At 45.6% G+C, this 24,679-nt stretch overlaps 1 protein-coding gene across 1 annotated transcript in view; it reads left to right on the top strand.

Annotated features, from left to right (window-relative positions):
* The window catches only part of LOC144148281 (ATP-binding cassette sub-family C member 2-like), a 99,915-nt gene that overhangs the window by 67,271 nt on the left and 7,965 nt on the right, over positions 1 to 24,679 (top strand). Inside the window, exons 11-19 of the mRNA XM_077679838.1 lie at positions 5,083 to 5,250; positions 7,378 to 7,559; positions 9,946 to 10,021; positions 11,810 to 12,005; positions 14,706 to 15,016; positions 16,111 to 16,452; positions 19,226 to 19,327; positions 21,420 to 21,635; positions 23,347 to 23,505. Coding sequence (XP_077535964.1) covers positions 5,083 to 5,250; positions 7,378 to 7,559; positions 9,946 to 10,021; positions 11,810 to 12,005; positions 14,706 to 15,016; positions 16,111 to 16,452; positions 19,226 to 19,327; positions 21,420 to 21,635; positions 23,347 to 23,505 — 1,752 coding nt within the window. The remainder of the gene's footprint in view (positions 1 to 5,082; positions 5,251 to 7,377; positions 7,560 to 9,945; positions 10,022 to 11,809; positions 12,006 to 14,705; positions 15,017 to 16,110; positions 16,453 to 19,225; positions 19,328 to 21,419; positions 21,636 to 23,346; positions 23,506 to 24,679) is intronic.

Below are 24,679 nucleotides of genomic sequence, written 5' to 3'. Positions count from 1 at the left end.
AGGCCATTGCGGGCTAGCTGGTAACGACTGGGCTGACCAGGAGGCAAAGAAGGTTTCTGCAAATGCAGATGTTGTACGTCTGCCCTTCGCAAGGACGGACACGACCGCCCTTCTGTTTACCATTCTCCGCCACGCCTCGGCGAATCACTGGACCCACCCTGACAATCGTCATAGAAGATTACACCGCCTGGACCCCGACTGCAAGTTTCGGTTACCTCCTGGTATTCAGCGAAACTACGCCACGCTGTTTCACCGACTACGGCTTGGCGTAGCTTTTACCCGTCGCTACAAGCACCTCATTGGCTTTACGAGTGACCCCGACTGTGAGACATGCCATGTACCAGAGACTATTTCGCATGTTCTCTGCCACTGTCCACGCTATGCGCAACCTCGAGAACAATTAGTGAGAACATTGGCCCGTTTGGACTGTCGTGTGGTGTCGGAGGAAGTGCTGCTGGGACCTTGGCCAGACGCGAAGCGTTCCTACAGTGCATTTAAAGCTGTGCTGACATTTCTGCGCAGCAGCGGCCTCTCAGAGATATTGTAGTTGAGGCCCGTCCGGCTGAACTTTAACACATACACCGTATCGGTATAGGCATCTTCTATACATAGCCCTTCATTTATTTCTCCGCCATCTTCATCTCTCTCGTCCTCTATCCACACTCTTTCCTCCACTTTCCCTTCCCACACACAGAATAGCTGGCCAGATATACTACCGTCAGGCCGACCTTTCTGTGTTTATTTCATTTAAATAAAATTCCTCTCTCTCTCTCTACCGTAGCCTGTCTTCGGTTGATTGCCTCTATGTCCCTCTCGAAGCGGTCCATGCGCTCCTCCAGATGCTGGTGGCTTTCCTCCAGCTGTTGGTGGCGTCTCTCGATCGCGTTCATTACTGCGGCTCTCCTCTTCGCCCTGGGGCTGAAGTCTTCTTCTTCAGTGGTTGAATCTCTGTTCTGTACCGTTTCTTCTCCTTCTTCGACTATTTCCGCAATTCGCGGTTCCACGGCGTGTATCCGCTCGGGCTCCTGCGTTTGCATCTGTTCTTGCTCTTGTTCTTGCTCCTGAAATCGCACTTGTCTCCGCGCCTGTCTGCGCGTTGCCTTCGATGGTAAAGCTGGGGCTTGATGTTGCTGTTGATTTGTAAGGAACATATCTAGCTTCTTGCTGAATTCTTGTAGTTGCCGCTCTTGTTGTGCAATCTTCTGGTCTTGTTGTGCGAGCTGCGCTCTGAGGCGCGCATTCTCACTGCGGAGTTCCATCGTTTCCGGAGTTGGTTGTACCTGCTGCGGTGCGCAGCTCCTGGGCTCCTGCGGGTTAGCTTCCCGCCTCGGACGCGGCTCCACCACCGCGGCTGCCCACGTTACGCCCTCTCGCGGGCTGGTCTTGACTTGATTTCCATTGCCGCCGCCGCTGCGGCGGCTCGCTTCGCCTCCGCCAGCTGCTGCTGCCGGGGCGCCGCCAGCATTCTTCTGTGGTATCCGTTTCGCGCCTTCCCCGGCCGCCCGCAGCTGCGGGAGGTCAGTTAGGCCTAATGTTGGCGCACGCCTTTGCTGCTCCTCCGTTCGCTTGCGCTCCCATCGGCGCTGCTTGACCACGTGTGGGATCTTGTAGCGGTTCTTGCATCCCGCCACTCCGGTGGGGTGCGCCCCGCCGCACAGCTTGCAGCGGGGTTTGCATTCTCGCTCGTGTGTGGGGCCCGGATTGGACACTCCGCACGCAAAGCATACCTCGGTGTCCGGGTAGGGACACACGTCTGCGCGGTGACCTAGCCTGCTGCAACAATGGCATACCTCGTAATGTTGTTTGTAAAGGCTACATCTAGTTATCATAGCTCCAAATTTTACTGTACTAGGCACTTTCGTACCCTCGAAAGCCACGATTACTGTGGTAGTGTTTCCAATTCGATGCGCTTCGAGCGCGAGCGGGTTCGCTTCGTTTACGATGTTCTCCTGCAAGTCCTGCTCCGTGTATGTAAGCGAGATGCCACGTATGACGCCCTTCACGGTGCCCTCGGGCGCCGGCACGTACGCACTAACTTCGTGTTCCCTACCCGCGATTCTGAGTAGTCGGATGCCCGAGTACATTCGAGCTCTCTGCTCATGCGGGGTACTTATTACTATGATATTTTGGGCATTGTTGGTACAAATCGTGTCTTCCCTAGATTCCTGCAGTGTAGTTCCTGCCATCTCGAAAATGGCTTCCATTAGCTTAGGTGCCTCGGTACGCGCCACGTTTAGCCCGCCACGTGGCCTAAGTATGACTTTAATATCCTCCTTCGGCAGCGCATGCGGCATGCGTGCTGCCTTGGTAAGCCTAGCGGCGACCTGCTTCGCGAAACGTGCCTGATTCTTGGGGGCTGCAGGGGGAGTAGTGGCAGAAACAACAGGGACCTACTTACCGCCAGCCGCCCCGGCCGCCTGCCGCCGCATCCGCCGCCTCGCCACCTGCCATCTGTCTTCGCCTCCTTCCTCCGCCGGTGTTGGGTCCGTGCCGGTAACCGCTACCGACACCCGTCCGTGGTCGTAATTCACTTGCATCGTCGATGCTCGAGGGCTTTCTTCAAGTGGAGAGGTGGTTCCGATGTCCATGGTAGTCGCCATCTCCTCCAGGGTAGTTGCCGTCTCCGCCATGGCGGCCGTCATCGGCGCGCCCGGCCCGAAGTCGCGCTAAGCCTAGGTTAGGCCTAGCTGGCCGACCACGTTGGCCGATCGGTCTTCGCCGATAAATGGGTGAAAATCGATGCAACTTGCCCGAAAATGGTGTCAGTCGATTCCGTGGGTCAAGCTGCGTCACCCTATAACAGAATCTCGTTGATATCTTCAATTACCCCGGCGCAATTAGTCGAAATCAGCGGAGCCGATGCGAGACACGTCCGCTCCCTGCAGCGACCGCAGCGCCGAACCATTAGGGTATTAACAACGCAGCAAAGAGACTACCTGCATTCGTTTCGTCGTCCCGTTACTCCTTATAGATCGGCGGGGACGAACAGTTAGTCTGCATTTATGCACACGGCCCGTACTCTGCCGCAGATACTCCCCTCGAAGATGAACGGTCGCCCGCGAAGACTAACGGCTGTATTTTAGTCCCTATTTTAGTCCTTTTTGCCTAAGAGTGTGTGTGTGTGTGAGGGGGGGGGGGGTTGAGAAAGAAAAAAGCAGCTAGTTCAGAACAGTAATCACACAAATGCTAAAAAAGAGAACGAAGCACAAACAACCCAACAAAGCACAAAATGCAACTGGAATGCAGCATTTATTAAAAGAAACCAGCACGTTAATAAAAGAACAATGACGTTCTCCTTTTGGTTCTTCGCTTTACTTTCTTCTCGTGCGTGCACATATAGAATGTTATGTGGCGGCACGGCGCCTTTCTTCAACCGCGATTTAAGTGGCTGCAAACCATCTATTAGTAAACGACACACTCAACTTGCACGAAAAACACACCATCAATATCTAGAGAGCGAACTAAACTTACGGATATAGCTCCCGAAGAAGTCAGCTTTCGTGAAGGGACTACTGCAAATCCCATTGTGTTGCTTACACCTTTTCCAGTGCGGAGCATAGTTATCCAAACCTTTCGGGCTTTTTTATCTCTAGGAAAGGTATGAACGCTGGCTTTTCCCGGTACTGAGCGATTTCTATACTGTGGTACACAGTACATTCGACTGCTTTTTGGTTTTGCGTTGTCAATCCCCGCGTTTCCGAACGCTCCGACTGCCTTCGCCCGAGACGCCGATCATCTACAAACAGCTTCGGAAATAAGGCGCGCGGCGGCGCCGCCATTGCTGGAAAGTGCGAATAGTTGATAGCGAAAGCTTCACTGCCCTGGCTAGACCCATTGTTGAGGCGTGGTCGAGGAGTCGTTTCCCAATGATATACAGGCATGTTTGCAATGAATACAGTGTTTACTTCGCCTCCCGGCGTTGTTTAAGCCTCGCCGCTGTTCGGGCAGCCACAGTTGAAAGTTCGTCCTCCTCCATCACACACAGCTTTGTGGCGCACGTGGCCTTCTGGCCTTCATTCGTGACACGCGCTTACCGCTGCGGCGGTGGCCTCCTCGCCTTCCTCCGCCAGGTGGCGACGGGGGTCCCGCGCACGTCTCTGTTCCCTCCTCGCCTTGCTCTCTGTCTCCCTGCCGCATGTCTCTACCCGCCATCGGGCCGCTGCTCCGTGCCGGGCGCTTGCTAAAGGGGGTGGGGTTTGACCTCTAGCGCTCAAGGTCAAAACTGGTCCCCCCGCGAAGACTGTCCGAGGTATCGTAGTGTAGCTTTCGCGACAACAAGTAACGTCTGCGCATTCTAGTCTCGACACAACTAAAAACTTTGAATTCTGATACCGATTTACTCGCTTTATCTTAAAAAATTACAATTCGCAAGAAAAACACGCCCGAGGAATACAAAGCACTTTTTACGGGACCTGAATGCGAATCCATTTTTAATGTCAGTTGAATACCTGAGATCCTTTGCTTCCTCCTCGCGTTGTCGAAGGGTTTCGTAATCTTGACATCTTGGACGCTTTGCTTCGTAGTGGCATTACCTTTTCAAACGGTTTCAATGTATCCCCAACTTGTTCGGAAACGTTTGTTCCTGCCGTCTGTCATGCGACAGTTGACGACGATGCTGAATTTTGTTTCATATCTCTATGATCACTTGGTTTCTTCTGAAGGGAGCGTCTTCCTGTTTGCTTAATTTATTTATGCTCTACTGGCGTGGGTGGCCACCTATCGCAACCGCTGTATTAATACCGCACCATAGAAAGCCTCACGCTATAGAACGCTTCCCAAGTACGTGTTTCATGTCTTCTGACGGCGATGCGTGTGCTCCGAGTATGCACAATTATATTACCGCGAATCCTGTTCGTCTCTCTTATGGATTGTTCTTTCAGCGCTAGCACAATTTTTAACGCCATGAACCAACTAGGTTTGCAGCAAGCTTTGTCAGGTATATGATGATACCGGCTTTTTCACTCAATGTAAGTTATTTAGGCACTTCAATTTGTAACTATCGTAACTTGCACGCGACAGAAAGGAAAAAAATGAAACGTTAATTAGATGTCACATTTCAAGGTTACCATTTTTATTCAACAGGGTGCTACATTGAGCGGCGGCCAGAAGCAAAGAATCGCCCTGGCAAGAGCCGCCTACAGTGACAGCAGTATTTACCTCCTCGATGACACCCTCAGTGCCCTGGACGTACAAGTCGCCTCCAGAGTGTTCGAGCGAGTAATCGGGAAAGACGGATTGCTCAGTTCAAAGGTGACTGACCGGAGTTTAAGACAACGCCAGGAATTGCGCGCTTGTGTAGATACGTCTTTGCCACTAAAAGCTATACCTATATAATTAACACAATATTGTTCTGTTACAAAACTTGCCAGCTTCAACGAATGCTGGTAACTGAATGAGAATACATGGCAGTGTGTACCAAAGAATAGTAGGAGAAATTAAAATGAAATTGGGAGATATTTGGCGGTGCTCTGATAAACTAGTCGATATTTATATTTCACTGTAAAAAGGGCACCTGGAGCTATATTCTCTAGAGCTTGAGGCCGTAGTTTCAAAACGACGTGGTAGAGCCATGCCATTCGGCCATTCGGGGTAGCGCCATGTCATGCATACGTTCTCGGCTTGGGGCGCCTCTTTTAGGGGCGGAAAAGGGGTAGAAATCGCAGGAGGGCGCTTTTCCACAAGGGCGAAAAGCGGCGCGCGAAACGACGGCGGGAAGTGCGTGTGGCTTTGCGCCCTTTCGGACGAGCTTCCTCCTGCGATTTTCATCCTTTTCCCGAAGCTAAAATCGATGCCGCATACCGACGACGCATGCATTTGCATGGCGCTACCACGTCGTTGCAAAACGACGGCCTCTCGTTCTAGAGAATTGGGTCCCAGGTGTCACGGCCCAAACAAAAAAAAAATCAACAGAAGTGAAAAAGCGCTTCAGCTTGTATAAACATGGCACCTACGGTGCACCTTTTGCCATATAACAAAGGTAGGCGTCCTTGCATGCTGTCTATTTTTTACGCACAATAATTTTCTCCTTAGCTGTGCTTATTGCATGATCGGAACTCCGATCTTGTACACTAATCTGGAAGGGATTTAAAGATATTGGCAGAGAATAGAACAAATTAAAAAATATATGTATAGCTTATCCAGTCTTATCTAAATCAGTTTAATACTCATCGGCGTTATTTTCCATACTAATCGTCCTAAATGGTGGGCTTCAGGCCATGCGTTCTACATTTATTTATTTTTATTTTGGTTTCAAGCTTTCTCAAGAATTTTTCCCACGGCATTTGGTCCCAAATTCTCCTAAACACCAACAACGTTGACGACGAAGGGAAAGTTATTAGGTAACCTATACTTTTCGAGAAGAATACGCGTCACCCAGGAATGTGGTGGAGCCCTTTAAAATTAATTGAGACCCGGATTTAATCTCGTCATTCAAAATAAACAACGTCACCAGTAACAACACAAAGTGAAGAAACATTTTGCGACGACAGCATGAAAGCACGGCGTATTTTGAACACGGCGTATTTTGAAAAAGCTTCTCATACTTTGAGCGTGGCTAACGAAATTCAAGACATAGTTACGACCACGTTTTCAGGGAATGGAATGGATGACTTTATTATAGGAGGAAGCCAATAGGTCCTGTTGTGGGACATGAGAAAAAAGGGGAAGGACTCTTATCAGAAACACTACTACTTGGAATACTCTCATACCTTCACAGGGACAGTACATTCTTTTTAAGCAACGTGAACATAGATTCTTGATGATATATTGTTTTAAAAACCTAACGTATATTTTCAAGGGTCTATTCGAAAGCCACATTACATTTATATGTGAGGCTCATGAAAAATGTGTTTTTATTTCGATCAGCAGAAAGCAATTGACGTATACAAAATTATTTTTCATGAATCAATTACTTGGTGACGAGAGCTGCATACAAAATTTATTCTATAAACATTCAGAGCTCAGTTGCAAATCGCTCAGCAGTACTGCTTCATACTAGTCACGCCACGGTAACGTCGCAGGTATCGTAATTCAGAAAGCAAAATTTAAGCGGGCTGTTCAAGCGTCGCCGTTTTTTATGTGCGAAGTGCAAGTGGGGTATTGTCCTAATTGTGAGACACCTAGGGGCCCGGCAAAGGGCGAGGTAACACAGCGCAAAACTTGCCCCTTTTCACACTTTTAACACAAATATCTGGCAGCAATGCTATCTTAACAAACGATTTCTATCACTTTTTTTTTCTTTTTAAGAGCAGATAATTTCTTTCAAGCACCATTGCGCATTGAACGGAACAAACAAATTAATTTTTAAAAAAACCTCTCATATTATACAGTGCTTACAAGTCATTATACGTACAATGGCCTTCCTTTTTTATTTTTCAGACAAGAATCGTCGTGTGTAACCAAAGTCGCTACGTTGAGCAAATGGATCGAATTTTATTAGTGGACCAAAAGCAAGTCATCTCATTTCAAACCTTTGAGGCCCTTATTAAGGACTCAAGGTGCCCCAAGACAATTAACGAGACCACAGGTGGCGAAGCTACTGAACCTGTCAACAGCACAAGGTAGGCGAGGAGGTTGGAAGCACTGCGTGGATAGAGGACATAATGACCACATGCGCAAGAGGAGGAATAGTTTGAAGTAGAGCTTGCATCAGATGCATAAAAAAAAACGAAGAGAGCTTTTGTGCGCACCAAAATCTATTCCAAGAAGCCAGAAGCAAGACACAACTTATGCATCACGTTACGACAATATACACACTTCAACTGAGAACTGCAAGTGTTGAATCAAAATCGCTAATTTTAAATCCATTCGTTTATCGATTTAGAAGTGCACTTATTATTACGCACCCTTCACAGTATTTGAACGTGCGGCGGGAAGCTTGGGACTGTCGAAGAAAAAGCGAAACTGGGAAATTTTGATCTCGACGACATGGGTTACCTAAAATACATCGTACAAATACAAATTTAAACATACAAATGTAAACAATTGTAATAAGGCTTGCTTAATAGTGAAATATAAATAAGAACGAAAGCAAGAACACTGTCAGGGTTTCCGCACCGATTGAACTTTTGTGTTGTACACCCTTTTCGTGATTAAGAAAGGTGCTTGTGTTTTGCAGCTGCTGAAGAGACCATACCGCAAACGATTAGTGACAAAGTCAGTTATTTCCACCTGAACGTCAAGTAAGCGCAACGCACAGCTGGCACTATTACTTAAACGGGCCATGAAGACTATGCAAACCTTTGTTTACTTTGAAAAAAGTAGCTTTTGCTAACTCAGGTAACTACAATTAATCCACCAAACGCGTTTTTTAACCAAGAAAACTCAATAAATGTTCACAATTCTTAAATTTCGACTTATGATTACGTAGCATGGGCGGGAACTACGTAATATGGGCTAGCACTGAAGACGTAGCTATCAGTGCGTTAATTTCACGTTATAACTCAATAGATAGTATCAAACGCAAATTGAGACCCCACTACGAATAGCCAGTCATGTTTCTTGGCGGCGTCAGACAATCTCACATACAAAATTATGTGACGTCATAGATAATTCCGCGAGAAGTGGCTGGGAAGTTGTCATTGCCTTATGTGTTTTCTTTAATGTGTCGAGTGCAAGTTTGAAGACGTTGATAAAATTTGGACAATGGTTATCGGGGGAAAGTAGTCTTTTAAATAAACAGAACAAGTATTTTATCTCCATGGCCCCTTTAGGCGTCCAACTTCGCGTGGCCCACGTTGGTGCTTAAGAGGCTGTTTTTATATGAATGTGAACACTGAATCTGTATCCCAAAATTATTGAGTAAATCATTGCGTAAAAATACACATGCTGGAACAAACTTTTTTCCCTCACGCATTTAGCTGATTTAGTCAACTGTAAGCAATATCCCACAATCTTTGTTGAAGTTAGTGGATACGTGGTGTGCCCCTGCCTTCCTATTTCACTTGGGTCCAAACCGAAGGAAGTGTTGCAGATTGAACTGGAAAACCGGAAACGCTGCCAGTCGAACAGTTGGCGGAAAAGTTACTTCCTTCTTGTAGTTTTATCTAGCAGGGTGTTAACTTCTCTCTCTTGCTAAACACGGCAATTTGAACTCGGTGAGTTTATTGGGGTAATGCTAACCAATTAAATCCACCCCCATTAAACCCATTACAAATCGCTCCATGTGGTACCGCATGGAGCGATTTTTCTGAGCGACCCAGCAAAGGGAACTCAATAGCTTTCAGTGGACTAGAGGTAGGGGTGATAACGACCACCTGGCGCCCAAACTGCGTAATAATACACTGTGGCCGGGCCAATACGTCCTGTCGCTCGCTTGTCGGTTGCTTCTGGCTGGCCAGGGACAAGCGACAGCGAAAGAGGGTCCTGGTGGCAGCGTACTACGTGGTTTGAGCCACAGATGGTCGCTGTCGCCCGCACCTCTACTCCACTGAAGACAACTGAGTTCCGCTTGCTGCGTCGCTCACAAAAATCACTCCATGTGGTTACCCTTTTAAACCTCCATATGATAAGGTTTCTGAATTCCCCAATGAAATTATGGGATAGTTCCCAGAGAGGTGCTCACTGAAGTTTTTGGAGTTAAAAACCGCAGACATTTCAAAATTCCAAGGAGTACCTTGGTCTCACGAACAAAATTCCTTGAGCGAACTTAACAGCTATTTAGTGCGAGTGTAATTTCTATCATTCCTGTCGTCATTGTTCATCTCCTTTGGGTATATTGTCGCTGTACTTGGGGCTACATAAAAGCTTTAAGCGCCAGCTGTGGGATATTCGGAACCTAAATTTGCGATATGCGCAAGCAACCATGGGCCGCAATCACCACGGGCACCTCGGTAGTACCGGAACGGGCGTTTTTGGCATGGCCAGGCTGAAAAGCTGAACTCTTCGGCCGGTTACGAAACGTCATGACTCTGAATGTGAATAAGCAACACGTCGCTTTGTTTTCAGCCTATCAACGACGGGCGACGAAATTGACTCAAGAACAGGTCGCATCACTGCAGATGAAGTTAGCCTGTCTAATACGGTACGTTGACTGTGTCGGTGCCACGTTGCACCCGACAGCATGTTAACTGTGGCGCAGACAAGTCTGAAGCGGAGGCTTCCATTCGCCTGATCTTGACGCCCACACCTGATCTTGATCTACATGCGCAGTAACCCTCCTCACGGCTCAGTCATTTTTTGATGTGTGCCATGTTGCGCTTTCCTAAAGTTATTGCACCGCATTACAACACACTGTTGTTCCTCAATGCTAACCTGATGTTCTAGCTTCAGCCTACCTTTATTTAAAGCATACGGTTGAAAATGCGGTTACAGATTCGATCTCCGTTTCGCTTTCGCACAGTTCATTATCAGTGCCCTCTTGAAAAGTTCCATACGTATGAAATTATGAGAAAACAGAATTTTTACCTTTGCTGACACGCCGCCGGCATAAACAGAATATTTTTCCGCACCACGTGATAATTGTGTACTGTATTACGTTAAAAATTTTCACAACAGTTTCAGCTCTCCGCTACCGCCAAAAGCGCCAAATCATATTATGTATGAATTCCGTATAGAGGACACGGAAAACATGCGGAAAACATATTTTGCTGCATTTCGCGGTTTACTGTAGCATAAACACGAAAACTGTGTCAAACATTTCTATTCTGACAAATCATTTGATTATTTTGCTTCCGAAAATATTATCTACATTGGTTAAGTCTGGGGGCTTAGCACCCCGTATGAATTTCGCATGCCCATAATTCTTCATATACGGAATGGTTCACTTAGGTGAAATGTCTTGAAGAAAATCGCATTTTCTAGATTCTAATGCACACCCTTAAAATAGGCGTCAAAATTAACTGCGCGTTACACGGACTCAAAACTCAAAACCTCAAAGCCGAAACCTCTAACTCGAAACAGAAACACAGGGACTCAATGCATTCAATGATGGAGGCCTTGTTTAAACGCAAAGAAATCATCTTGGGGGAAACGGCGGAAAGCGGGCAGCATCCCGTGCATAACGCTTCCCGGAGTCGTGTGTTCAGGATGGGCGAAAACAAAGGCGTCACATTTTTAAGTGCAAAGCTTCACGGAAGGGCTTTACGTGCGTACAACGGGTGCCGCTTTATGTCCCATAAAGGTTTTGTGCAATTCTGAGCCGTCTGTTAAGGGCCTTATTTCGTGTTCGCGGTAGAATCTGCGCGCCAAGAAATGCTTGTGGTTACCGGGTTCTCAAATCTACTGCGCGTTTCAATCGGGGGCACGTTAGACCCCTACTAAAACGGTGTTATATACAATGTGTAGGCTTCTATGAACTCGAATGAACTGTGTTGTTCGGCAGTATTTTCAGACCTGACCCTGAAAACAAACTAAGCGCGTATTTTCATTTACTTCGTGGAAGTAACTTACGAAAGAGACATTTATTTTTGTTCTGCATTATTCTTGTAGGCTTTGTCACCATTTGCCTAACCGTTGCACCTGTGGCCAACGCAATGCTCAGAAATTCGTGTAATTTTATTCAGTTCGTTCCCGGCAACAGTTGAGGCAATGCCCACGGAAGGTTCCTTAGCTTAGTCCGCGACTTTACCAAGTTCCGTAAAAACGTCGCGTAGGGCGGTACAGTAGTAGCAGTACGAAACTTTAATGACCCATAAAGTAGGAGTGGTTCCATAGTCCGGGAATCCAGGTGATGACCGTACATACCTCCATTATAAAAAGTGTACTCTATCATCGTTCAAGTCGACTTTCACTCAAATTCACTGTGACGCATGTTTGTTAACAATTAAAAGTCTTGTTTACGTCTGCACTGTTTGCGATGTTTCGCTTCCAGGGAACGATGGACCTATTTATGTGCGTGGTGAAGTTAAGCGGCCCATGGCCAGTCCTTGGCTTCTTTGCCTACGTGATAAGAGGCATTGCAATTGGAATGTACTTGAACTGGATAAAGCAGTGGGCTGCAGGCAACGCTGGACAAGAGCCGACGTCGCTGTGGGTAACCGGACTGGTAGCTTTCTGCCTCATGGACGGTAGGCTCACATTTCACGGCTTGCATGTTTCTAAAACTAATTATACAAATGGAAGAGTCGGGGTTGTAAGTCGTGATCTCCTATTGTTTGGAGTGTTGCATGAGGCATGGCGCTCATCGAAGATACGGAACTTTGAAACGGCAAACGTTTGTTTTCACGCCTACCGCATTCTATAATAAGCACTTAATTCCCTATTTGCATTTGCGACGGAAGGCTGTGAAACACAATTATAAATAGTATGCCCTATTTCTCATTGATTCGTTATTCTGCCCGATTTAACTCCACACAGAAATATTCGTCTACGTCAGCTTAACAGACACTGAAAATACTTCAAAAAGTATAGAAAGGATACAGTTATTGATAAATATGCCGCTCAAAATTAAGGCTGTTGCACCAATTTAGGTTCCGCTCTATTAGGATTACGATTGAAATAAAAATCATGCACACCTCCGTCTAACGACGCCGATGGTTGAACGCGAAGCTTTCTCGTAATGGATTCTTTGGTTGGCCAATCCCACACTGCGACTACGTGCTACTCTGTAGGTGCGCACCACTTTTCTAGAATGTCCACAACAACATTCATGTGTGCACTGCGTAGGCCTAACGTTTGTGTTTGGGGGGTACGGCGCGAATCGGTACCTGCTCCTTGCCGCTTGCTTCGACCATGTGGAAATGGAGCAATGGGAAAGACGCCCGTGTCATAACGCGAGGGACTCAGGTTCGATTCCGGCCAGGGGCAGCATTTTTATCTTTCACTTCACCCACGATCATTGATCATCATCGTCAGAGAAAGTTGGCTTTCCTGCAGGACGTATTGGTGCACAACGACATCAGTGAGGACACGGAAGCTTCGCTTTTAAAATTAATTTTAAGAGAACTTTCGCCCCTTTTACTCTACTACCGCTGATTGTTGTCGTATCAACATCCGAACCAAGAAAGCTGCATATCATTTTGCAACAATAGCAGTTACGAGGAACCTTAAGATGAACCTCTGACGCAAACGAGCGTATCCGACAAGTATAGCACGCCAAACTGTGATGCACAATGGAAAGTTGGGGGAGTTGGTATTGATACATTACGAAAAAGGCGCGAAGAAAACACGGTGACTCAGAAAGACAGTACACAGGCCGACGCGCTCGTCCTGTCTACACTCTTTATGAGTTGTCTTTTTTTCGCGCCTTTTTCATATTGTACCATTTGTTATCCCATAAGAAAGGTTCCTGCGAGTCGCCTTAATATACGCCAAGTATCTTCACAACACCAAAAAGGCTTGTAAAACCATGACGAAAGCTACCCTCGTGCCCCAGGCATTGTTAGAATATTATCCAGACATCTTTAGTAGGTTAGACGTGGTTTATCAATACTGGTATGGGTACCCCATGGCATGGCTTAGTTGAGCTTTGACTGCTAGTTGATGCGTAACATCGATTTCACTACTCATAGAATGCAATAGCGCGTCATCGCGCTCCATACGTCAGTGACTTTGCGCATGACTTCAGAGGTTCGAGTGTTGTGTTACTCCGGTAATGCAAACAACACGCTGTACACTCGTCCAGGACTACAATCAAAATCCAACGCGTAACACGCAGGTTTTGGTCACCGTTTGTGAGCTACAGAAGGAATGAGGGACCTTCACAGCTCAATGTTTTTGTATACGTCTTGAAAGGACGCAAAAAAATGAGTCCTAGTTTATAAACACAGCCTCTCTGTAAATGGCTAGATTGAGATTACCCGTTGTTTATTTTTAAGCACAAATCTTGTGGCAAGCTGGTCCTTTTATAGGTTCGGGTTTTCAGGTTTTTATTGCGCTTTCATCAAGACTGCTGCGAGATATTACGTTCAGTTGAAGAGTCTTTGTCAGCAAAACGAATTTTTGGTGAAGAGTTGTCAGTTGTTTTTCATCCAAACAACTGTCTCTACCCAGAAGCTTACCACCCTTTAAAACATTAACGTACATCCTAGTTAAGTCAGTGGCCGTAACTGCGGTGAAGATTCACAACATGCTACAGCCTCTCAGCATTATACAGCTTCTAGCTCGCCGGCACAGTAACGGAGCCGTAATCATTGGCTCTGAATGCAAATGTTGTTTTCGTGGCACGGGGCACAATGACAGATATAGAGCAATACGTCGATTAAGGTCCCTCAAAAAATGAACAAACAACCGTTGTTGTAATACCGCATTATTTCCATTTTTCTTCTGTTATTATATCTCGAAAGCATGGCGCTAAATATACTATATTTATTTATGTGGACGACATTTCACGCAAAAACAAATAAAATTACCCTAGTGTTGGGGCGGCAGAGAGCCCTTCGTAATGTTTCCCGCACTTCAGAGGAGGGTGTGCGAATCGAGGCTCACGTTTGCATTGGATTATTTCCACAATAACATGAAAATGCTCCTGCAATTTGCAACAACCCACACGCAAATAAACATAGACAGCAAAAAAAATCACCACGTCATAGATATCAAAACTGGTGGCCACTAACAGTACGGACACCACCCGTTTGAAGAATATAAAACTTGCTAGTTGTCACCCGTGAATTGGCCATGTGCCACTCTATGTACGCTCTGTTTCAAATCCTTCCAACCACCTCTATTACGGGAGAGTTTATTGTTCTTGTAACATTCATATTGACGGTTGAAACTGAAAGCTTGAATTCTAGTAGTAAAGCCTGTTACTTTGGTATTGTCCTTTTCAGTGCTAGCGGCGTACCTAGGCACGGTATTGTTGGCTGTGGGTTTCCAGAATCTGTCTGGGCGACTGCATCACGCCATGCTGCGATGCCTGCTCGCCAGTCCAGTTCCTTTCTTCGACACCACACCAAGAGGCCGAGTGCTGAACCGCTTCTCCACCGATTTGGAGTACATCGACAGCCGTGTGTTCCTCGCCACGAAGCTTGTGATGCAAACGTTCACAGCTGCCATCGCCAAGATTACTGTCACCGGCCTCCAAGCACCTACAGCGGGATTGCTAAGCGGCATCACTGTCGCAGTTTTTCTCGTGCTCTTGGTACGTGGCGCAGATACCAGTAAAAGTTATGTTCGGTGCTCACCACCGCCTGTTAATGGGTTGCGTGTGGAACATTTTTAGTGCATACCCTTCTGTGTGCTCCTTGGTGAATCTAGGCCTCACTGCTGTTACCTGGCGCGAAAGCATCAATCATTCAATGCTTCAAATAGATAATTCTGCTCCCTGTGATGGCGTAGCCACCAAAGTGAAGTAAGCCTTAGTCAGCCTACAGCGACGCAAGTTTCTTGCCACCGGTGTGATATGCCAGGAGATCCACAATTTGTGCGGCTGACGAGGTCGCAAAGGCAGAGATGATTAGGCGGCGTTCACTTCACACTCACTAGGAGATGCTCCCGTTTAAAGGGTACAGACAGCGTGTCCACGTTTACTAACGCGATCAGTGCCTGGTGTACACTTTGACTGTGGATCCTAACAAGCCGACGCTACACAAGGGTCATCAGGTGGGCCATAGTGGAGGGCTCCGGATTAGTTTTTGACCTCCTGGGGATATTTCACGTGCGCAGGAATATTGAACAGGCGGGCGTTTTCGCTTTTCGCCTGAATGTGAAAAGCAGCCACTGCCTCCCGCATCAAACCGGTGTCCTTTAGCTAAGCAGCAAAACGCCTTAGCCACTGAGCCAACGCGGATGGTCTATCCCCAATTTCGTTGGTTTCAATTGTTACGAAGTCGGTTTTAGATGTATACCCAATTTAAATGTTATGTTTAAACCACAGGTGTGTGTAATTATTTGTTTCATCTCTCAATTACATGCCTGTCATCATAATCTTTAATTCATACATGGTCAAAGAGCGTAGGTGACAGCGACAAGGCAACAAAGTGGTGTTCAAAACTGGAGCTTGTTGATCCTTCAGTGTTACAGTTACCACGAATTTCTAGAAGTACTGAACGCTACTTTCTCATGCAGAATAAGCAGAAATGCTCTTTCAGTAAAAATTGAATAATGTCATAAGTCCAAATTTCACCATCACGGCTTTATGGTTTTACTTTTTATTGATTCTCGTTTGCAGCATTTCTTTTGTATGCAGTACTAAATTTTATGCTGTGTGACTCGCTTTCCTTGTACTCGTTGCAGGTGTTTGTGTCTAAAGCGTCAAACGCAGCACGGCGCATTGAGAGTGTCGAGTTTTCGCGCCTTCTCCAGCACGTGGCGGAGACCCGTGACTCATTGTCGATGGTCTGGTCGTACGGCGTCGAGGGCCGCTTCTGCGCACACTGTTACCGACTCGTAGACAGCAGCATGCGGGCGCTTCTGACATTCCTGGACTGCAGCCGCACCTTTCGCTTTTTGGGGGGCATCTGTGGGTTCCTTGGAGTCCTGGCCACTGTTACTGTTGCATTGTTCGGGTCAGGACCCAGGCAAGACGTCCTCGCGGACGGAGGCACTGTGGGACTCGCCCTGATCTCCTCCATGGCGGTGAGTTCATAGCTAACAAACAGCGTCCAGTCGGATAGTCACTTTTTATTGTTTTACGCAGGTAAAAATTTCAATTTGAAAGTTAGCGCTTGCCTCTGTCCCGTTCGTCCCTTGTCTGAATATTCGCGCTTGAAAATCGAATAATAGATTACCAACTAGCTCGAACCCACACATTTTTAAGTTATATCTTCTTTCATTCCTGCAACGATTTGTGCGAGTGGATGGGCTCAGGAGACTGGGATTCAATGCTATGCAATAAACTGAAATGTTTGTATTTTATTCACCGCTTGAGGCAGCGGCCATTTTCTGTACCGGGTAACTACAACAATAACAACAAGACCTGTTGGTCCCACAATGAGGCACTGAAGTTCTTGGCTAAAAAAGCATGTAAAAAAACTGCAGTGTGTTTTGAACTAGTATAGAATTGCTTCGTCGTTTGTTTTCCGAATTTTCTTAATAGAATCTGTGGACATAAAACCAAATTCAACAACAGCGTGCGAATGAAATATACTGTCACACTAATTTAAACGCTGTCACAGTTGGTTAAAAGTCGCTATGTATTGAATACTTTACTATCATAAAGAGGAAACGCAACAATTCCTAGCAAAGCCTGCAAACATTTGCACAAGTAATATATACTACCCAAAACTCGTTACGTAAATGTGTCTTTAGATTGGCTGACAGGCCCGAGAGGTTATTAAAGTAATAAAGTGTTCTTGGGATATATTTTGGTGTGAATTTCAAGCGCACTCGGACATTTGCTTGATTGGGGTAAAGTTATAACAAGGAAAAGCAGCGTAAATATACTTCCACTGTAGGTGCAGCGGGGGAGGGCGTGGTCTTTGTGACGTTTGCCTGTGCCGCGATAGCAAACGCGGTTTTTAAAATACAAAAGATGAGAGCATGAAGTAACTAAGACAAGTTATCCACCATTTTGTGGATCCCCAAGAAATGAGTGTGATCTGCGTGTGGCTTCTAACAACTTTACGTAGATTGAATGGCTTCCCGATACCTCATATATAACTTACAACCATATTGCCAGCGAAAAAAAGTACACGGACCAAGAAACAAGCAGACAGGGAAATCGCTAGTCTATCGCTAGACAGTCGCTAGACAGGACTAGCGACTGCCCTGTGTGCTTCTTTCTTGGTTCTTGTCCCTTTTTTCGCTGGTAATATGGTTCTAATCAACACCAACTAGCCCAACATTCAGCCTCAACTCATAACTGAAACCATTTGAGTATGCGTCAGACGTTCGATGTACACTGGCACACATGCGTTAGACGCAGATTGCGTTTGTTTACATGCCGGTCAGGGCTCTTTCCACAGCACGTTTCAGCATTACCGGCTATCCTTCAGCACAACAACGGTATTCCTGTGGATTTAGGTGAATCCATGACCCTTCCTGACTACCTGAATCATTACTGCCTGGAATATGGAGACAGCCTTTTGTGTCTCACAGTCGAAAAACTGCCGTTCTTGTCCCGCGTAAGAAATTTCCGCCTTTCTAAACAGACAATAAAAAAAGATATTTGAGTTCATAGGCGATCTGCAACCGAGTCTTCATAGCAGTAGACCAAAGCGCTAACACTACGCTCTCCCCGCACGATGCCAGCGGTGGAGCAAAAGTTATTTTCGTTGTTACTTTCTTCGCGACACACGCCTTCGTGGGGATTCGCCAGGGATCCCTGGTTTTGAGGAGCTAATGTATCCGTCACAAAGCTACGAATTGAAACATGAAAGCTACACAATAGTCTGTGCCCTGTGACACCTGAACGCGTTGGCACTTGAATACAACAGGGGCGCACCAGCTGTGCAGAACCCTTCGACAAAAGCTGTAGCGCATGCCAGTCCGCTTGCTAAAGTAACTGCCGCTTGCTAAAGTAACTGCTGCTTGCTGAAGACAAACAAACAAAAGCAAAGAAAGAGACGCAAACGCAGTGTGGCAGTAAAGAAGTTTGTCGAAGAAATTCGCGCAACAGGGCTACAGAAGTCGTTGATTAGTATGACCTGGATTTTACCTTCAGAGCCAGTAAGCAGATGTAGGCACTTCCATGGTTTTTATTTACGTGTTAGCCCTCCTCTAGCCCCATCTCTCTAGCCTTCTTAGGCCATCAGCTATAAGATGCACAACTCTTGAACCACGTTTTATACTCCTGAAATAATTTCTGACATCTCTATTTGAAATATCCGGTGCTGTAGATAACAGGTTTGCTCGATTATCTGAAGATTCAGATAGGAGCAATGTGAAGAAAAATATAGCCAGGTACTTCAAATCAAAGAACATTTTTCAGTGACACACGAAATGTGTTTTTGAATACAGATTTGTAAATTCATCTGCTCCAATATTCTTATCCAACAAGATTACAACACTCACATGCGCAATTCTCTTTCGATTGCATAAGTCTATGCGTGTCGCTATGCATCCATTAGCGCTACGATGAATAGCGGTTTTTCTCTCTGTCTTCTTTGATTTTCAACTGGGAGTGAAAGATGGTGCGGCACTTCTGCGTCACAACCAAGGCCGTAAGCAGCGATTTCAGAGCAAGTTCTGTGCGTTATTTAACGAGTATTTTCTCTATAACACAATTTTCGTTCACGAACATTTTCTTCAAAACAAAACAAAAATTATTGTGTATTGTCTGCGCTGATGGGGGAAACACCAATCCTAAAATCAATCTTGCGATAAGTAGTAGATGTAACTAATGCTTCTCACTGTGAAATGCCAAGCTTTGGAAGAATATCTCCACTTCCTTTTCCATCTTCACCCACAGATCCCACTTCTGATTATGGGGTGTACTACCGGCGCCCTCTATTTCTTCCAAACGTTCGTGTCACTTGAACGATGCCTCGAATATACCAGGCTACCCCCTGAGGTGAGTGCGAAGCCGCGAGGATAAGCCAAATTGCTCTTGCAACCTTATGCAAATAATGACGCTTTGATCAATCTGTCGGTGCTTAAACAAGCCTTCTGTCGCCCCTAAAATACTTATTACACCATGAAGGCCATCGTCCACTATACAGATGTGTCCACGATGAACCTTCCGACCTTGTTTTTATAGGCCATTGTGACTGTTCCCATACGTGTAGGATTATGTGTGAAACCCGGAGTGCGTGCCGTATCACTCCTGTGGGTAAAGTGTTTCACATGAATATGTCGTTTTCCGCACACATTCTAATGCACTTTTGAGGTTCAGCTTCACAACGAAGCATTCAAATGACAAAGCTATGCAGACAATAGTGATGTTTCCACGAATGGTGATATCAAGCGCACGATTTGACTCAAAAGATTGTTTGCGCTGTGGCTCTACCCAAAGCAATCTGGTCCATTCGCATTCTGCAGTGTCCCAATGCAGATAACATTATTGAGCAAAACTGTGTGCTTGTTGCTTTCATTCTCCGAATTGTCATCGTTGGGTGCATCGATTACCCATAAGAGAATTTTGGAGAACCTGAGCCACTGAATTGCCTTAAAGTGCAATGATGATGACGATGATGATGGGGCTTGCATCGCTTGCATTCGCTGGCTTATCCGACCAAAGAGGTAACTGTCGTAACTGTGGTTCACGTTGACGTCGCTCGAATCGCTAACGTGGTATGACGTCACTGAAACTTTCTCATGCTGGTAATATATTGATGTGGTGGCTAGTGGCGCTAGCTATAGGTCCCGATCTCCAGAACGAGCATTTAAGAAGTTTTTAGAAGCGAATTAAAATATATATTTAACGTTTGCTGCACCCAGCACTTCGGGTTGAGTGTCCTTGCATACAGACGAAGCCTACAGCAGGCTGTTTACAGACGTAAAATTTGGTGTTACAACCCCTTTAAAGAAAGGTGTCGAGAAAACAATTCAAGCTTTTATTTTTCCGCTTAACAGAAATATTACTTACACCCGCACATTTGTTTGCGTGTGTGTAGACCGATTTCGTCCGTGTTAGCACACTGGTAATAATTGACTATGACTATCTTGAACTACTTATTACGTATGAAGAAATTTAATTGGAACCTGTATAGCTACAGCTACATTCGGTAAGTATTCTGACACTATCGTAACTAAGCTACTTCTGTCCCTACAAAAATACTGGTATGCCAGTAATGTGGTTTCCCCGATATAGCGTGCACAAACTTGGGGTCTCCCTGATCCCCTTACACAAAACTTGCATAGACTGAAGGACAATAGAAAAAAATAATGTCCTTACGTTTATAGATATAAAATAGCGTCACTGATAAGAGAACCAACACGGGTGTTAGCTCCCCCGTTCAAAGTAGTCCATAAAAGGGGAGCTTTGCAGGCAATGTAATACGTATGAAGACCGAGAGGTCAAACGTGCAAGGAAATGACCACCGACGGTCGGCAAAAGAAGGCGGGAAGTACCAAAGGTTTGATGGAGGCATAAACTAACAAATATTGCGGACAACATTTGGCTCTGCAAATTCGCCAAAGAAATTAAAGAACCCTTGGGGAAAAACCTACGCCGTTGAGGTGACATAAACGGGTGATTCATGGAAATTGCAAGATTTTCCAAAAGTACACATTACTGCACTTTCAAAAACACAGTAGAACAATCTGTTTATATGCCAGCCTCAAGGAGTAGGGTTTCTGATAGCCCCAACACCGAGGTGACGCTACAATAGCTCATCAGCTTTCAACAGTGAAAAATGTGCTGTGGCGACGGCAGTCCCTACCGCACACTTTTCGTTACGTCCACGTTTTTTTACGACTGATGAAACCTCACCAACTAAATAAGTTTGCTCCAGAGCAACCCTTGTGCAGAAAACTTTCGTTTTCTCAAATTGTAGACAATTAGAGGGCTATATTGGCAATTTTGCCAATGTAATCCCATGACAGTTTAGAAACTAACTAGGTATGGATTGGGAGCTTGACCGTTATTGGAAACAAAAAAAAAACAAGCTGTGTTAAAATGTTTTTAATACCAAGTACATAATTCTTGGCACGAGAACCTGCAGATCGACACATGCGAAGCCCCTGGACCTACCGCGGACGAAGAAAACAAATCTCCCCTGCCATGCGAACTTGTGCTATCTTGCACACAACTGCCGAACCAGACATCATGGCCGCCGGAAGGAAAGCTGGAGTTCGACAACTACACGGCATCGTACAAGCCGGGAATCCTCCCAGATGTCCTTTCGAACATATCTTTTGTCGCAAACCCTCGCGAGAAGGCAAGTCTACTGAAATGTTATCGTCTTTTCTCTCTGCTTGAAGGAGCCATGAAGACAAAACACAAGTTTGGTTCACTCAAAAGATTGCCTCGTTAGAATCATACTGACACCACTTTTAACGTGAACTTCGCTCAAATGAGCTACATAATTAGGAAAAAGGGGGATGGCCATGCGACCCACCAGCTCATTTCCCGCAACAGAACCTATGATGTCATACCAGAGAGCTCTGCGATTGCGGAGGGCGGCAAAGCCAAACACAAATAAGGCAGAGCTTATAAGCTTGCCTAACGAGCTATTTGCGTTTAAATTTAGAGTACATTCTTTTGAAAGCCCTAATAATGGTGGGACACACAGTGGAAGTTACGAAATCACACTTAAACATAGAAGTACCGATGCGTATGCTGCTGTTGGTAGTGCGCGCACAATGCTTGGCTTAGCTGCACAGGACTGTGGGCCTTTGGGGTTATTTCAGACGACATTGGCCGATTGACGCAAGCGACGATGTCTTACGTGACGGTATTTGTCAAGTGAGCACCATGTTTCACGAAACGATTGTCTCTATGAACGAAACAAGCCACGTACAAATACGATCACAAACAAACCAAAGGCAGAAAACGACTTGCCGCTGTGTGGTGGCGCCATCTAGGTTTACTAACGGTAAACATGGGCCCTGTGAAGTCATTGCAGACAATGAAAACGCAAGATTTAACGGGAAAGCCAAAATTTTAACTTTAATTAATTAATTTCTCAGTGAAGGAAGCATCACTTGCATTCGGTCAAGCGCTGGGGGCACTATAAACACGAAATTTTTCGAATAACACAAACTTGTGTTTTGTCTTCATGGCTCCTTTAACCCACAGCGGTGGCTTAGTGGCTAAAGCATTGAGCTGCTGAGCCCAACAGCGCGGGTTCGATTACCGGCCGCGGCGGACGCTTTTCTGTATCCGGTAAAAAGCAAAATGCCCGTGTGTCGAAATTTTGGCGCTCGCTTAAGATTCCGATGTGGTCAAAATTATTCATGAGCCCTCCACTACGGCGCACCTCATAGCTTATCTCTAGCTTCGGCGCGTAGACCGTATAGTCTAATCAAATCAAATTAAATCAAACCTCTCGGCTTACGTCTGCAGACTGACTGGGCTGACTCCAGTTAAAAATAAACTACTTTGCGTGCAGAATGTTCCTTTCCATCAAAACCTCTGTTCTAAATCCAGACGGGTGAGCTGACGGGCAGGTTGGTACATCGTTGCACTAAGAAAAACCGCGCAAATGACAGGACGAAGAAAGGGATGACAAAACCACGGGCGCTGTTCCCTTTCGTCGTCCGGTCGTTTCCGCTGTTTTTCTTAGTGTATCTATTCTAAATGTCCCAGCAGCCTCCATATTTTCACTGAGTGAATTTAGCGCTCCCACACGCACCGTTGGAAAACTCTAACCGCCTCTTCAGTTCCGGCTTTCGCCTTTATTTAGACAGAGAATCTTTTCTGCTGCGCCTCATCACTGACTTCATAAGCTTAAAGTGCGCTGCTTTCTCCGCAGTAATGAACAATTCTTTTTCTGGTGCTTGGCGAACTTCTGTATTTAAATAAACACCCCTCATGTAATCACACTTGTGATCATTCTTGAAGAAACATTTTTCAGTACCCTTTCTTACTATTTCTTTGCTTTTGCAAGGCGTGGGGATACTGTGTAATTTCGTAACAAAAAATTCCAGGTTGGGGTTGTCGGCCGTACCGGAGCCGGAAAATCGTCACTGGTAATGGCTATCCTTCGGGTTCTAACAGCGTCGAGTGGGAGTATCCGAATTGACGACGTTGACATCAAATATGTCCCACTCAAGACACTTCGATCTGTAATAACCGTGATACCACAGGTAAGCAAACGCGACCTGGCTTGGAAATTTCGGTATTTTACGAAGATGCACGTTGGAACTATAGAATACATTATGATTCAGTGATAGCGTTCATATCTGAGCGCATGTATGAAGGCATAGCGAAAAAATATTACTTCCATACACACATCTTCAGCGTTACTCGCTTGTTTTAGTATCGTTGCCAAAAACCGGACATATAAATAATGTCTCTTTGATTCCTTGTTTCATACCAAGAATTACGGGACGCATGCGCACGCGTGAATACAAAGTCGGAAAAACTATGTCTTTCGGGAAGAAACAGTTCACTGATACACGAATTCATGCAGTGAGGTTACATACCCAAAATAAATTCCCAGGAAGCCCATTTAAAAAGCAAACTACCGATTTCAGGTGGCATTTGTCGAGCTTAGCGGTATTTCAAGCGACAGCTAAGAAGAAAGAGCGCGCAGGTAAATCACAGACATTTTAAACAAAAGCTGAATGATAGATGTAGGGTAAGAATCTTATGGAGCTAATAACGAAACCTAAATCACAGATTAAATCGCCATTGGTCGATGCTTATGAAATGGTAACTATATACACACAGCATTTTTACTGCCTTAGAATAACCTTCACAGCATAAAAACTTGCAATGTGAAATTATTCTAAACGATGTGCGGGTTTCCCTTCCATCCTGCTTTTGTGTAATTCGCTCGGCTAATAAGTTTCCGGCCAATTCTATTGGTGGCTTTCGAAGCATTAAATCTAGTTTCTGCACAATATTACCGTATCTAAACGATGTGAACGCCCGCCAATTTTCTCATCTTCGCTTAAAAAAGAGTGAAACTTGTCAGCATGAAATTTACTGTCGACACTTGTTTATCTTGTACAGTTTGCGTTCTGCTGTTACAAAATATAGATGGCTGATGATTGCGACAAATGATTATGAAAAAGTGGCTACGGCTGCCTCGCTGGCGTTTAGTCGCTCTGTGCAGCGATGGATGGCGCGCCGACTGCGAAAAAGCATAATATTCATTCAACACTGCAAAATCCAGGCAGGCTTTTCCCTCGTGATGACTAGCTTTACATGTGGCAAACCTGACAAGTTCTTTTTTCGCCCCTTTTTCGCAGCTCATTCTTTTCGTGGTTATTTTTTTTTTTTTTTTTGCACTGAGCCCTTGCACACAGAAACGAT

The sequence above is a fragment of the Haemaphysalis longicornis genome, unplaced genomic scaffold (assembly GCF_048455015.1).
Source record: "Haemaphysalis longicornis isolate Haplotype H1 unplaced genomic scaffold, Haemaphysalis longicornis Haplotype H1 scaffold_8, whole genome shotgun sequence".
NCBI lineage: Eukaryota > Metazoa > Arthropoda > Arachnida > Ixodida > Ixodidae > Haemaphysalis > Haemaphysalis longicornis.
The sequence above is the reverse complement of the archived record's forward strand: the minus strand, read 5'-3'. Positions and strand labels throughout refer to the sequence as shown.